This window comes from Engystomops pustulosus, chromosome 9 (assembly GCF_040894005.1).
Source record: "Engystomops pustulosus chromosome 9, aEngPut4.maternal, whole genome shotgun sequence".
Lineage (NCBI taxonomy): Eukaryota > Metazoa > Chordata > Amphibia > Anura > Leptodactylidae > Engystomops > Engystomops pustulosus.
In genome coordinates this window covers 44157149-44174022 of record NC_092419.1, presented here as the reverse complement: position 1 = coordinate 44174022, position 16874 = coordinate 44157149, and the positions used below count along the sequence as shown (strand labels likewise).

General features: G+C 42.2%; 1 protein-coding gene across 1 annotated transcript; it reads left to right on the top strand.

Annotated features, from left to right (window-relative positions):
* The first annotated feature begins 4401 nt into the window (after positions 1 to 4401).
* On the top strand, positions 4402 to 16438 carry PGRMC1 (progesterone receptor membrane component 1). Its single transcript, XM_072123995.1, has 4 exons — positions 4402 to 4541; positions 4662 to 5003; positions 11379 to 11534; positions 12094 to 16438. Exons 2-4 carry the CDS (start codon positions 4709 to 4711, stop codon positions 12198 to 12200), a joined length of 558 nt encoding a protein of 185 aa, XP_071980096.1. The 5' UTR covers positions 4402 to 4541; positions 4662 to 4708; the 3' UTR covers positions 12201 to 16438.
* Positions 16439 to 16874: the final 436 nt, after the last annotated feature.

The following is a 16874-nucleotide window of genomic DNA, read 5'->3' as shown; positions in this document are numbered from 1 at the left end:
TACTGATACTGTTCCTGCTCTCACTACACATGTACACAAGAGCCACAGATTGGAAGCAGCAGGAGGCCGTCTGACTCAGGCCCCTTCTACACTGGCGTTTTTCACGCGCGAGTTCTGCGCGTGCATTTGACGCGCAGAACTCGCATTGCACTCTGTCCCATTGTATTCAATGGGTCTTTCTCCATTTGCGTGGTTTTCAACGCGCGTGCTTGCGTTCGTTTGCACGCGCGTCAAAATCGCAGCATGCTCTATTTTTGCGATTCACGCGCATTTTTCACGCCCCATTCAAGTCTATGGGGACGTATCAAAAACGCATTGCACTCGCAAACATTGCAAGTGCAATGCGAGTGCAATGCGTTTTAAACGTAAGGGTTGCTAGGTGACCAGTATAACAGTATTTCCCCTGCTCGCGAACGATCATTTAATTAAAAAAACACAATGAAGAACAGTGAAGAATAGAATAAAATCATTGTACACAGTGAACACAGTGACCACAGGATCATTTAAGATAAAAACACAGTGCAGAACACAGTGAAGAATAGATTACAGATGTTCGGCACATCTGCTTACTTGTCGGGAGATACGCGCGGAGCGGTGCGAACAAAATAGCATGTGAAGAACAATATATATGTGTGAAGAAGACATTGCAGATGTATGGAAACATCTGCAATGTGTTCTTTACACACATATATATTGTTCTTCACATGCTATTTTGTTCGCACCGCTCCGCGCGTATCTCCCGACAAGTAAGCAGATGTGCCGAACATCTGTAATCTATTCTTCACTGTGTTCTGCACTGTGTTTTTATCTTAAATGATCCTGTGGTCACTGTGTTCACTGTGTTCACTGTTTTTATTCTATTCTTCACTGTTCTTCACATCTGCTAAATTGTCGGGAGATAATATACGCGCGGAACAGTGAAGAATAGATCGCAGATGTTTGCAAATTATCAGAAGACATTATTTTTCAATTAAATAACACATTTTAATCCCAAATCATGGTCCCTTTGAAAACTGCTCGAGTCTCCCATTGAAACGCGCGTCAAAAATGCGCCGAAAACGCAAAAACAACGCTAACAACACGCGCGTGAAAAACGCAAAAACGCAAATTACTCCAAGGAAAAATGGAACAAAAACGCAGCCAAAACATCAGTTTTTCACGCATTGCACCCGCACGTGAAACGCAACGCTAGTGTGCAAGAGGCCTAAGAAGAGCTGTAATTCCCATCACTACTGCTCACCATGTGCTGACAGGATGTAATCAGTCAGTGTCTCTGAGCTCTGTGCAACTCTCCACAATCTCATCCAAGATGGTGCCCGACCCCAAGAGAAGTTACTGGGTCATGTCTAGGGGAAACTGAAATTGTGTACAGCAGGACTGATAGAGACAGGTTGGACTTATATCTGTGAAATGCTGCATTCTTGTTAATAACAGTGAATTAGAGAATGTGTTATTTTGTTATCCTGAGTACAGGTAAGAAACTTGTCTTCATGGGAATACCCGTTTAATGGAGCCTGGAGCCCATAAGGCTTAGTTGCATCATTTTTAAAACATCTTTCTTAAAAACAAGCTCAAAAAAAGCTAAAAGAAGACTGGATCCTCCTAGACGGGGCACACTTTACAATCTTTGATCCTGCTGGTAGATGTCATTTAAGGGTACATTCAGACAAACGCATGCTCGCCTGGGTGTAGGAAAGCGCACGTCAATGCCCTGGAGAGGAGGAGGGAGGAGCGCTGCTCACCCCTCCCCTCTCCATAGAGAAGCGCTGGGACGGCACCATAACACGGAGAAATATAGGACATATCCTGTATTTCTCTGTGCATGGACACGGCGTCACCATAAGCGTCAACAGGGACCAATATCCTCCAATAACTTTATGGACATGTTCTGGGTCGCAGTGTTAAAGGGGTTGTCCGAAAGTAATAAAAAAAAAAAAAAACTAAAGGTGGCCGGAGGGGGCTGCTTAAAAAAAAAATAAAGATCTACTTACCTTCCGGTGCCCTCCGGTGTCCCGCGCTGCTGTCTCACGGGTCCGGGCGCCATGTAAACAAACATGGCCACCGGAGCAGCGCAGGACTCAGCTTCCGGCCGGCCACGCCTACCGTCCCTATTCACAGCATTGTGTATGGGGGCCGGAAGGTTGTCGGGTCCGGCCGGAAGCTGATTCCTGCACTGCTCCGGCGGCCATGTTTGTTTCCATGGCGCCCGGACCGGAGTGACAGCAGCGCAGGTAAGTAGATTTTTTTTTTTTTAACCCTTTCAGGACCTGGCCCTTTTTTGTTTTTTCATTTTCATTATTTACTCCCCATGATCAAAAATCCATAACTTTTTTATTTTTCCATGTACAGAGCTGTGTGATGGCTTATTTTCTGCGTAACAAATTGCACTTCATAGAGATGGTATTGAATATTCCATGCCGTGTACTAGGAAGCGGGAAAAAAATTCCAAATGCAGTGAAATTAGTAAAAAAACGCATTCTTGTAGGCTTGGATCTTACAGATTTCACTGTGCACCCCAAATGACAGGTCTACTTTATTCTTTGGGTCGGTGCGATTACGGGTATACCAAATTTATATAGGTTTTATAATGTTTTCATACATTTAAAAAAATTAAAACCTCCTGTACAAATTTTTTTTTTGGGATTTTGCCATCTTCTGGCGCTAATAACTATTTTATACTTTGGTGTACAGAGCTGTGGGTGGTGTAGTTTTTTGCGGATTTTGATGACGTTTACAATGTTATCAATTTTAGGACTGTTCGACCTTGTGATCACTTTTTATAGAATTTTTTATATTTTTTTAAATGACAAAAAAGTGGCATTTTTGACTTTGGGCGCGATTTTCCGTTACGGGATTAAACGCAGTGAAAAACCATTATCATATTTTGATAGATTGGGCATTTTAGGACGCGGCGATACCTAATGTGTTTATTATTTTTACTGTTTATTTATATTTATATCAGTTCTAGGGAAAGGGGGGTGATTTGAGTTTTTAGGGTTTTTTATTATAATTTTTTTTTTATTTTTAGTATTTTTCACACTCCCTAGGGTACTTTAACCCTAGGGTGTCTGCACGATCCTATCATATACTGCCATACTACAGTATGGCAGTATATGTGTATTTTACTACTCATACATTACAATGTGCTGATAGCACATTGTAATGCATGGGTTAACCGGAAGTAGCCTCGGGTCTTCGTGAGACCCGAGGCTACCATGGTGACGGATCGCCGCTCCCCGATGACGTAACAGGGAGCAGCGATCCTAGAAAAGATGGCGGCGTCCATGTGCGCCATCCTGCTAGCACCGATCGCGGGTGTTACCGGTAAGCCTTTGCTGCAATATGCAGCAAAAACTTACCGGCTATGGAGAGGGTCCAGTGATGCAGGTCCAGTGTTACACGTGCTCCAAAAAAAAAAAAAAAAGTGGTGCGCTCTGTCGGAGCTGTGCAGGGGTGGCCAGATTCATGAAGAAGTATGTGTCTGTTTGTGCATGTGTTGTAGTATTATATATTTTGTTATATATTGCTTGTGCTTATATGCTATTGTCGCTGTACGTCTCTGTTTTCACATTGCTGTCCTGGTTACTGAAACCATGACGGCAATGTGTGAACGTAGCCAGAGAATGATATCTGGGCAAAATGCCTTCATATGGCGCTTCTAACAGTGAGTGATCTCCTACCCGAATGTTATATACCCATAAGTAGACTCTGAGAACCTTAACCGAGATCCATAACTGCATACCATGTTTTGTAGAAACCTTAAATTTCTATTTAGCTACATAGAGATCCCTGGCAGAAAGCTGTGACTAGCCCCTGGCTCCTGCGGCTGCATTAACAATGCTAAACACGTGGTGCTGCTTACTGATCACACGCGTTTCAGTGGCAGCACATAGGTGATCGTGCCAAGCCCCTCCCCATCAGGTTTCAAGTTGCGTTCACACATGGCAATCTTAAATGCAACTGGGCGGGGCGGGGGTAGAGACTTTGAAAAAACGCATATGCGTTTTCGCCGAAACGCATAGGTTTTGGAATAAGCACCACATTTTGCGTCTAAGTAATGCAAAGCATGTAGTGTTCATTCCAAAACTCATGCATTCGGTGGAAACCCAATTTGTATTTTGTCCGTGCCCCTCCCAGTTGCGTTTACAAACGGAGCAAAACGCCACGTGTGACCGCAGCCGTAGTCAGCTTGTGGCCAGGGGCTTCAGAAACCGATGGCCAACTTAAAAAAACTGGACTAGAGCCAAAACAAAAGTTAAGAAACCGCACAAGGACAAAAACGCAGCAGTTGATGCAAATGAAGGCGTTCTTTGCAGTTTGGTGTGCAGGGATGGCGGCAGCACTAGTGCCCCGGTACAGTGTCAGCCATGGCCCCTCATAACGAGCTGCGACACTTGACCTGGAACACCATGGCGGGGCAGAGCCGGAGCAGCCTCCTCTTCCTGTGTAATGTGCGGCTCCGGCCAATCCCTGTGTGTGCGGGAGGCAGAGCAGCCAGCAGCGGGGAGCGCCAGTGCACAGGACAACACGGAGCAGTGCTGGTGAGTAGTCACACATGATATGTGCCTGGGTCAGTGGGAAAACGGACTGTGTGAATACTCCTCTACGCAGTATAACGTGTACGGTGTGAGTTGGGGTGTAAGCTGTCTCTCACCCTGCAGGTGCGGATACTGAAGTGTGTGCTGAGTGCCCTGTGACTTCACTGATCATGGCTGAGGAGAAGCTGGAGGAGAAGGTAGAGGAGGGCATCCTGCAGGAGATCTTCTCCTCTCCCCTCAATATCTGCCTCCTGTGCCTATGCCTGTACCTGCTCTACAAGATCCTCAGGGGGGACAGACCCCCACCAGACGAGCCCAGGGAGGAGCAGCTCCCCAAAATGAAGAGGAGAGACTTCACTCTGGCTCAGCTGAAGGAATATGATGGCACCCAGAACCCCCGCATCCTCATGGCCATCAGCGGAAAGGTCTTTGATGTGACAAGAGGAAAGAAGTTTTACGGACCAGGTGAGGACTATAGGAATATATAGTAATATAACATTCCTGTAATCCAGACTGGGGTGAGATATTCCCTATAATATTCTCCAGTTCCGTGAGGTCTTCCCTTATTTTATAGAATAAGAAGCTTAATGTAGTTGTTACATTTATCACATTTGAAACAATTGTATGATGTCATCGGCGCTTGTAATCTATAGGACGTCACATATGACACGATGACTATGCAGGATATTCCGCAGCACCTCTTGGGACTGTCAGTCCTAGCAGATTAGTGGTCTGTCCCCAGTCATGGTCCTGCTGGCAAGTGCTGGAGATGACGGCTAATGTTCACCCGCTGTGGCCTTGAACTTTCAGACTTATCTCACATGTCTACAGCAAATGTGGGCTGAAAGGCAGAGATTAAAAGGAAATCTCGGGTGCCAGGATAGTCCACGGGTTGTGTTTACACAGGCAGTTTCTGGCACAATTTGTTGTCATGATGACAAAGCATCATCATACCACAATCATGACTAGGTTTATATGTGTGAATACCAAGTTTGATTTATATTTGAGAGCATTGTGCATACACAGGGCAGATATATTGCTTTTGCTAGCTGCTTAACCGCATGCACCACAGTGAGTTGATCCATATACGGCATACTAGAATCATAGTACAGGCGGTCCCCTACTTAAGGACACCCGACTTACAGACAACCCATAGTTACAGACGGACCCCTCTGCCCACGGTGACATCTGGTGAAGCTCTCTGAATGCTTTACTATAGTCCCAGGCTGCAATGATCAGCTGTAAGGTGTCTGTAATGAAGCTTTATTGATAATTCTTGGTCCAATTACACCAAAAATTTTGAAACTCCAATTGTCACTGGGCCAAAAGAAAAAAAATTGTCTAAAACTTCCATTATAAAATATACAGTTTCGACTTACATACAAATTCAACTTAAGAACAAACCTCCAGACCCTATCTTGTATGTAACCCGGGGACTGCCTGTATAATGTGAAAGGGTTGAGGGTGACATAAATGACATGCCCTCCTGCAGATGCCAGTCACTGGAAACAAGCTAGGTATAGCCTCAATGATCACCAGTATTAGATTAGTGCCCGACGCCTGTCACCCCAGTGTTAAAGGGCATCTACCACCAGGATGTAGGACTGTATGAAAATGAGCCAGAGGGGCTCCATGATCCATAGGTGTTAATGGAGCCTGGAGCCCCTCAGGCTCATTTGCACACAGTCCTTCATCCAGTTGGCCAGCACTGTTCAAACAAGTGATAAGGCCTCTGCAGTCCTTGCCATACATTGTATAGAGGCAGTACCTGGTAATAGCAATAAATGTAGGAGAATCACCAACAGCCCTCCTATATTCTCCAGCCATGTCATCTTTTGGTTCCATATTTTTTATGAACGGTTCCCGGACTGTATTCGGAGAGATCCCGTTCCAACTCATACCCACTAATGCAGCTCGCCCCTATTCACTTTTCTAGTCCGAGCTATAAATGATCCATGAGGAAGACATTTTCTGAAGCACCACTACTGCATCAAACTGTAGAGCGGTGGATGTTCGGGGTTTCGGACCTGATATTTATGACCTCTAAAAAAGATGCATCATGAGTATTTTAGTCCTCTTATGAGCCACCAGATCAGGACCCTACATACAGACATAGCAGTATTTTCACATGACTTGTGTGTATCTTGTAGGAGGAGTTTATTTTTTATGTCATGCCTTTTATATTTTTTACGTCTTGTGACATATACATATTCATGTAACATGACATGTTGTATGTGTAGCCTCAGCATAAACCTTCACTTTATGTAACAACCCTCCTGTGTTGATATCTCTAATACATCAGAACTGGATAAACAAGTTGTGGAAATAATACCTGGAAGAATTCTCACTGCCAGCATATATCTTAAGAAATAAAAGAATCTGAAGATTAAAAACCAGAAAAGAAACCAAACAAACAACACTATTGTTTACCAGGTGTCTGGCATATAAAGTCGCTAGCATACGGGGACGGGCCGCTTGTGTTTCCATTGTGTTTTGAAACGCAATACAACAGCTGAGGAGAGGAGATTGGAATCATGACATTGCTTTTAACATTTGTTTACAAAAAGGCGTTATTGTAATGTTTACATAATGTGAACATCTATATAGGCAGTCCCCGGGTTACGTACAAGATCGGTTCTGTAGGTTTGTTCTTAAGTTGAATTTGTATGTAAGTCGGAACTGTATATTTTATAATTGTTACCCCAGTCAAAATTTTTTGGGTCTCTGTGGCAATTGGATTTTAAAACTTTTGGATTGTCATAAGAACCAGGATTAACAATGAAGCTTAATTGCAGCTGTTACTGCTGATCATTGTAGCCTGGCACTAAAATACAGTAAATTACCAACACCCAGAGGTCTGTTTGTAACTAGGGCAGTGATGGTGAACCTTTTAGCGTCCGAGTGCCCAAACTGCAACCCAAAACCCCCCTTATTTATCGCGAGGTGCCATCCAAAAGTTAAAGCAATAACTTGTTGCTCCCTGTTCAACAACTTTCAATCATATTGGCCTCCTGAGGACAGCAACACAGTAGAGAGATGGAAAATTTTCATCATTTTAGCTTCTTTCCAGTGTCCCTCTGTACACATAGAATTGTGGGACCGGAAGAAGGTCCTCCAAAGATAATTCGGCCTGGTCTACACATTCTCCCTCTTCCTACAGTCCCAAGTAGCAAAGCAAGTATCAAAATATCACTGAAAGCCGCATCTTTTATGTTGCTTGGAACTTCAGGAAGATTCTTAGAGTCCTATCTGGTGCGCTGGGGCAATGGCCCGGGTGCCCACAAAAAGGGCTCAGAGTGCCACAGGTTCGCCACCACTGAACTAGGGGTTGTCTGTAAGTTGGCTGTTCTTATGTAGGGGACCGCCTGTATTGATATTTGCAGTTTGCTAACAGATGGTTAACACATTAACACATTGTGTTAACATATTTTGTAAACACAATGGTTAACAGTAATGTAGTTAGGCAGATTTCCTTTCCTCAGCTCTTATATTTGCATTTTAAAATGCAATGTGAACTAGTTGCTACAGATACAGATGGCTTCTGGCATTGATATTGTACAGAGAAACCACAGGAATAAAGCCGTCCTCCTTTACTACTGGATAGCTGCAGCTCATAATAGAAATACATTTGAAGGGTCTGAAAAAGAGCAACAGACATTGATGAAGGGAGAACTTGTCTTGTGTTTAACATCTATTCTGACCCCCGTCTAAATAAATAATTTTTCCCTAATGCTTGCATCGTAAGACTGTCCTGGAACTGACCCTTGAACGTACTTTGCTTGTCAGGCAGGTAAAACAATAAAATACTTCCCACTTGCCAAACCTCGCCTTCTATCTGTACACATTAATAATGCTGATGCCATTCAGTTACCATAAGGACAAGTTTATAGATAATGCAAGTCTCACAACTCTATCCATTTTCAGGCCATGTTTCATTTTATTGTTTGATCCATAGTTGTTGTTTTTTTTGTTTCGTTTGTTTACATCCGCAAAAAAGGATGCTTTCCAAGTTTATTGCCATTTCCAAGTTATTTCTTCATTTAAATTGATAGTAGAGAAAAATTGGTGATAAAGTCTGGTTTCACACAATCCCGTTTGGTACAGAAAGCACCGGCCATACGCTGGCCACATTTTACCTACCAAACATTGCCCTGTTAGCCAGGCATATAGCATTATAGTTGTACAATATTCAAGAAATTCTACAATGTAATTACATTATTAAAGAAACCTTTCCTGGACCCATCCAGTGCTACTTACTACGACCAGTCTCTTATCTCCCTTTCATCTCCAATCTCCTGGAATGCCTGGTCTAAGTTCGTCTGCCCCGTTTTCTCTCTGCTAACTCCCTCCTTGATCCCCTACAATCTGGTTTCGTTCTATGCTCTTGGCAGCGTTTGATACTACGGACAACCAGCTCCTCCTCGGGATGCTTCACTCCATTGGTCTGATAAAAACGTACTCTCTTGGATCTCTTCCTAACTCTATGACCGCACTTTCGGTGCCTCCTTTTCTGGATCTCTCTCATTTCCTCAGTCAGGGCTCAGTCCTAGATCCTCTTCTCTTGTCTATTTATACTGCCCCCATTGGACAAACCATCAGCAGATTTGGTTTCCAGTATCATCTCTATGCTGTTAATGCCCAACTTTATACTTGTGCACCACCCCTGCCTTACTACAGAGCAGGAATCATTACTACAGAGCAGCAATCATTGCCTCTCTGCAGCCCCTAACATCATGTCCTCTCACTACTTGAAGCTGAACTGCTGCTGGGCGGCTGCACTGCAAAAGATGGAGCAGGTCCTATCCCTGTCCTGACTTGCAGTATGGCCTCTCGGCCCCCTGTGGAGAGGGGAGGGTTAGCACTGGTCACTTATAAGGATGTGTGCATGTAGCTTAAGACTGAACTCCTTATCTTTCCACCATCTACTAAATGACCCAACCCTGACTTCTCCATTTCTGTCTGCGGTATCGCCATTATCGTGAGGCAGCAGGCTCACAGTCGTGGAGTTGTGCCGGACTCTGACCTCTCCTTTCATTCACTTGCTCGCTGTTGCTGCATAAATCTCTAGAATCCGCCCATTTCTTACAACTGAAACCTCTAAAATATCTATGATTCCCTCTCGTCTAGACTACTGTAACCCCCTACTAATTTGTCTTCTCACTAAACTCTCTGCTCTATAAACTATTCTTAATGCAGCACCCAGGCTCGTCTCATTTCAGTCCAACCTGTGCTCTTCAATCTGCCAGTGATCTTTGATTTTCCTCCCTCTCCCATCTCCAGGACTTCTCCTGAACTTCACCAATTCTCTGGAATGCTCTTCCTCAGACTGTCAGACTAATACCCAACTTCCAAAGCTTCAAACATGCTCTGAAAGCCCATCTATCCTATCACATTACCTAAGTGCATGAAACTTCAACTCTCTCTTTGCTAACCCGTCCTGGTTCAGGTCTGGTAAATACTGCAAGTGTATGGAGCATCTAGCCAAACTTTTTCTAATATTAGACACTTTTAATAAATCTGCCCATATCACTTTATTTCTTCTATATACTTCAGGAATTGTCACATGGGCTGGTTCTGACCTGTGCCCCTGACAGCAGTGATAAGATCAGTGATTGTATAACCTTCAGTTGGACATTGCAGTGATTTGCAAAACGATGAATGACGGAGAACTTGGAACTTTGTCCTGTGTAATATAGTTGTGGACACAATGTCGAGATTTTTGTATCTGAGTAGTCTGGATGGATAATATTTAACTTATTGACTAAAAAATATGAATTTTTCGATATGAGGTTAATACATTAGTGAACTATTATTTATCTAGGTTGTCACTTATTTATATCCCTATCCTTCTCCAGTGGAGTGCAGTGAAATGTGTATGTGATTGACCCCAATTAAATCTGTCAGTGGTCAATCCTACTCACTCGTATTTACCGTGGGTGAGGCTGTGTCAATAAGCCTCAACTTATAGTCCAACTTATAATCTTTGTTGGCTTTGGTGTAATGGGGCCATAAAGTGCTGATCCAGTGGTTCTGTAGTGGTCGGTAGATTTGAGAGGGGGCAGCAGTAATAATGAGTTATTGGGGTTTTTTTTATCTCATATACACTTGTCATTTTTACCTTTTGCTTTCCAAGGTGTTAGTGTCAACATAAAAAATAATAAAATATACTTTTTGATATAATTCAGTCATTGTAACCTACAGATTTGGAATTTGAAATGTACAAAACTGCCCTTCATCTTAAAGGGCATCTACCACCAGGATGGAGGATTGTAAACCAAGCACACTGGCATATTGGTGTGTGCCCCTCTCTGGCATCATCTGATCGTCATTTAGCCTCTTATGCCCTGTTTTTTCCAAAAAAAAAAAGGCTCTAAAAATTATACAAATGAGCCTTAGAGGCTCCAGTCTCGTCTTGTTAATTGAACCCAGAGTCGGGCTCATTTGCATAATAATTGGCTTAGTATGTGTTATATAAAGTCTGCTAGCAGGCATGACTTTATGATAGAAATCAGTACCTGGATTATACCTGCCATAAATCTTAAGTATCCGGTTTGGCTGGCTAGGTGTGGTTCCCTCGTCCAACCCTGCTGCAAGCACCTCTCACAATGTATTTTTTTTGTAATTATTTTGTATTTTCTGTGAAATATTGACTCTTGTGGCCCCCTTGGAAAGATCTAGAATGTAGCTATATTCTGATCTGGATGGGCCCAATTTGGAATCTGTTCTAAGATATGAAAACATTTTTTAGGCAGAGTATTTCTGCTGACTCCCCAAAAAATTGTAAAGCGCTACACATGTTTTATATAAAGATATCTATCTCCCTAACTTTTCTGTTTTCAGAGGGACCTTATGGTATATTTGCCGGACGTGATGCATCAAGAGGTCTGGCCACTTTCTGCCTTGATAAAGAAGCCCTGACTGATACATATGATGACCTGTCAGATCTGACCGCTTCCCAGAGGGAGACTCTGAGTGACTGGGAATCCCAATTTACCTGTAAGTTGTAATTGTAATGGTTGTTTGATCTACGGTATATTTACCCAAGTATAAACCAAGTTTTCCATCACAACTCCTAAGCCATTCAGTAGTGTACGGATCTGCACACTTGATGTCTGTAAGAGAATGGGGCAGATTTACTTACCTGGTCCATTCACGATCCAGCGGCACGTTCTCTGCGCTGGATTCGGGTCCAGCCGGGATTCATTAAGGTAGTTCCTCCGACGTCCACAAGGTGGCGCTGCTGCGCTGAAGTTCCCCGGAACGCACTGGAATACACCGAGCCGGGCTGAGTGAAGGTAAGTGCAAGCTCCGCGACACATTTAAAAAAAAAAAAAAATACGGCGGTTTTTCCAAATCCGTTGGGTTTTCGTTTGGTCGCGTGCATGCCAGCGCCGATGCGCCACCATCCGATCGCGTGCGGCAAAATCCCGGGGCAATTCAGGGGAAATCGGCGCAAATCGGAAATATTCGGGTAACACGTCGGGAAAACGCGAATTGGGCCCTTAGTAAATGACCCCCAATGTGTCTATTGATTGTCTCTGTTCTTGTTTTCCAGTTAAGTACCATCATGTTGGGAAGCTTCTGAGGGATGGAGAGGAACCTACAGAATACACTGATGAAGAGGATGTAAAAGATTCTTCAGATCAGAAGAAGAAAAACTAAAGAAAACACATGATAATAACCTGTAACATTCCAGAACACGCATTGTAATTGCTTCATTTTTGGTGCACAATGTAACTGCAAGCAATGTTCTTGCAGCATCTTGTGTGCACACCCCTTACCATGACCCTCTTGTTAGGAGCAATGTGTAATTACAAAGCTCTATGGCAATGTAAGAACACTAACTATTGTAAACTATGTCATGAATGACCAATAAGCTGAATCCTTTAGAAATGTCTCTCTTTAAATTAGCATTAACCATTTGCAGTGTTCATTTTTTCCAGGATATTATTATTCATGACATATATCCTTCACTTAAGACATTAATGCCTGATTGATAGGGGGTCTACCCCTGATGCACCCACCAATTGGCTCTGTACATGAATGGTACAGCTCTCTAAAGACAAATTCCTGAAAAACCTACCTGTTCTTACACAGGAGTAGATGCATCCCTACTTACAAAATACTTATTCATCAAATCTGCTCCTTGGAGAGTTAAGGAACCACCCCATAAGAGCTGTAACGGTAGCCTATAGAGATCCCCCCATCAGTTTGACCCAAGCATGGTTAGGCACATGTTAGAAATCTTATATTTCACATTTTATATAGAAATATTATGTACATTGCATACATAATATGCTTGATATATTATACATAAGAGCTGCTGAATCGATGGGATATCTCATCATACAAAAAATGATCATTAAGAAAAGTGAAAGAGAATATTTGGTGTAATTGACCAGGAATTGTATCTAAGATGAGGCCTAGTATACATCCAAGGATTAATTTCGGCAGTCAATGTTTCGGTGCCTTACTTATATGTTTCCTTTGCTGGTTTTATACTCCTCTAGAAACATTTGTTTGTGAGTTGATAGTTTTGAGTTTCTTACATAGCTGGGAACTTGCTTTCTTACATGTAGTTCCAATTAATAGATCTATGCACCTTATTTGCAGTGTTGCAAAAGATTGGTCCCAGGATGGAGCTAGTAAAGTCATAAAGAGGATAAATGACCTCTATCTTTTTTTTTTGGTTAAAGAACATGGCAATCCCTTTAAATCTTCTAAAAACCCTTGTGTTGTGGTGTTGTATCGGAGCTCTCTGTGTATGAGGCCTTATTGTTCACCTTTTACACTCATACACAAGCCGCCATTCCTAGGATGAGCTTTCTAATCTTTCTCTTTGGGAGATTTTATGCGCTATACTCCTGCTCAAGTGACTATTGCTGTACTAAAGGTCCAGACACAGCCCATTCAGATTGGCACTACTATAAAAGTTCATACTGCAAATTTTCTTCCTTGGAAAATTTTCCCTTTATGTCCCTTTTAAATACAACCTCAGCCTTACATCATTCACGTTTTTTTTTCCTTTGCATATTGAAGGGAGTATCACTACTTGCAGCAAATGAAAGGGGACCTGAAAACTGGTTTAATCACATTGGTTGATGTTTGTATCTGACTGTAGAAGTGATCCTCTTATGCACAGCCTTCTGTTCCTTCATGTGCCCCAGAGGCAGTCCTTAAAGGGGTTGTCCACTTTCAGCAAATATTAAATATGCCTTGTGTAAGGAAAAGTTTTCTAGATCTCTGCTTGCTGTACTGCTTTAAAAGCTTCTATTTTTTATGTCCGGTGGATATAAATCTGCCCATGTGATGTGATGGAAATGCAGCTTCTATTAAGAGAATAATAACAGAGAATGCACATGAATGTCCATAACATCACATAGACAGATTTCTATCCACTGGAAGTAAACAAAGAAGCGTTCTATGGCAGGACAGCAAGCAGTGCTCTAGAAAACAGTGAGGAATTGATACAGAAAGTATAGTGGAAAATTTGATAACTTTTCCTTACACAAACCATATCAAATATTTGCTGAAAGTAGAGCTTAAAGGGGATCTACAACCAGGATCAGGGTAAGCCAAGCAAAGTTACATGCTGGAATATGCCCCTTCTGGGAGGATCTGTCATTTAGCTTCCTATGTCCTTGTTATTAAGAAAAAAAAGGCTTTAAAATTGTGCCAATGAGCCCGAGGGGTTCACAGCGATAGAGCCCATTATTTGTATAATGTTTTAAGCCTTTTTTTTTTTTTTGTTAAAATAAGCTTCCTTATCATGCCAGAGGGGACACTTGACAGTATGTCAGTGTGCTTGGTTTACAATCCTTGATCCTGGTGGTAGATTTCCTTGAAAGAAAACCTACCATTGGATTTGATGCACTATGAACCAAACCTACCTTGAGAATGCTGTAGCCGAGTGGTTTTGGTGAAAAAATAATTATAAAATTAAGATAATGAAGCTCTGTTGCTCCTTTACCAGGCTCCAGCGCTTTTCTTCTTACATTAGTTATGCACTACACCGGAGAATGATGCAATCACTGTTCTCCCTGCCAGGCAGAATAATCAATTGCTGCGCCATCCCCCAGCTGCTGTGTATGAGTGATCCAGCTCTGGCTGATAAGTCCTGTCTTTGCTGTGTAAGGTGGATCCAGCTTTCCCAAGGTCCTGAATTTTATAATAGTTTTTTAGCTAAAAACCTCTCAGCACAGGGTTTAAACAAGATATGATTCTGCATCAGTGTAGCTACAGCATTCTCGAGGTATGTTTGCTTCATAATGCATTAAATCAAATGGTAGATTTTTTTTTTAAAGAACATCTACCACCAGGATGAAAGACTGTATGCAAAATAGCCTGACCCCTCATTTGCATACAGTCCTTCATTCTGGTGGTAGATGTACTTTTGGCTCTGTGTAGTAATCCACCTTTTTTCTAAATGGCAGATTTCTTGAATGGACACAGCACATCTCTCTCTCTCAGATCAAAAGACATGGGTCACTTGTCTAGCCCTGACAACTGAATTGCAGTCAATACTGCTGAGTTGCTCCAATTTTTGGAATTGTTGTGCCTGTTATGGTGGACCTTATGTTTTTACCTGTGTTTTTTTTCTTTGTTTTACTATCCCTGTCTATGGTAGTAGTGACCAGGTTAGGTCTAAGTCTTCACATCATTCCTGCTTTTTAATTACGTTAGTTCAGATATAATAGGAAACATGACGGTTCGACTGGGACACTTTAACCCCCTATTTAGAAAAATGTTGTCTAAACCCCATCAATATAAAAATGTATTCATCTGAGAATTGGACTACACTTGAATTCATGTGAAGTATACCGCTGGGAGTGTAACGGAAGTTTGTGTAAGAGATGCAGGAATGGAAATAAGAGCCATCACACCCGATGTAAACTAGTTAGATGAAAAGCACAATGGGGAAATTCTGTGCATGTTTGGTTAATAAAATGCTTTCATAGTTTTTGGCTATTGTTTCATCAAAATAACTGTATTGTATGATCTGTTCACAAAAGAAAGTGCCTGTGATGTCTTGTTATGGGTGTACTTGCATATTTCACTATGTTGAGAATGAGGTCTGCCCTCAATACAATATTCTGCACAAAATATAGGGCATGTTCCTTACACAAGCCGATAAATCTGCTCAATATAAAAATGACCACCTTCTGCCACAGGTTTTTCTGGTGGAAAAAAAAGCTAAACCAAACTGTTCTGTATGAACATACCCTGAGGTCATCTGCACATCATTTTCACATGTGAGCTTACATGAATACAAAGTTTTCTTGTGGATTTTACTTGCACCATAGACTCGTATGTTAAAAATCGCACACATTGTCCACAGGTCAAAAAACATGGCTGCTTTCTTCCAAAATCAGTGCCACAGCGACCATAGATTGTGTTGGTATTGCAGCACACACTACCAATGGTCAGGTGTGTCATTGTTTTTGGAAGAAATATGCCAAGTTTTTAAACCTGTGAACAACGCCTATAAAGCTGCGGCATAAAAGTGATCTAATCATTAATTTACCTTTTACAACAATAACCCATTTCAGTGCCTAAAAAGCTCCCTCTACTACTTTTTCACAAACTTAAAGGGAGCCTGTCACCTGGAAAACCGCTTATAAACCAGCAAAATGTACGTTATAGGTGCTTTTTTATGATTTCTGCACATGTGTTTATCAATTTCTAACGCTACCTTTATCCTGAAAAATATAGTTACAGGCAGTCCCCGGGTTACATACAAGATAGGGTCTGTAGGTTTGTTCTTAAGTTGAATTTGTATGCAAGTCGGAACTGTATATTTTATGATTGTAATCCCAGCCAGAACTTTTTTGGTCTCTGCGACAATTGGATTTTAAAAATGTTGGGTTGTCATAAGAATAAATATTAACACTAAAGCTTCATTACAGACACCTGTGATAACTGTTATAGCTGATCATTTTAGCCTATGACTAAAGTACAATAAATGACCAATATCCAGAGGTCTGTTTGTAACTAGGGGTCGTATGTAAGTCAAGTGTTCTTAAGTAGGGGACCGCCTGTATATTCATGGTTAGTAACCAGTCAGAGGGGCTGGGTTTCAACGAACAGTAGTCAAGCATTCATCCAACCACCCGGCTGCCTCGTCAGGTAACTCCCGCCTCCTTGTTTTTGGTCTCCTCCCCATCCTCCCGTGGTCTTGTCTAAAAACTCGCGCATGCGCAGTGTGCGTTTCTCACCCCTGGCTTTGTGCAGGGCCAGAGCAGAGATAACGTGCGCACTACGTTGCAGAGTTTCTGAAAGAAAATCATAACTGGAAAACTGCAATATGCAACACCCTACATTTGTTAAAGCCCCTGC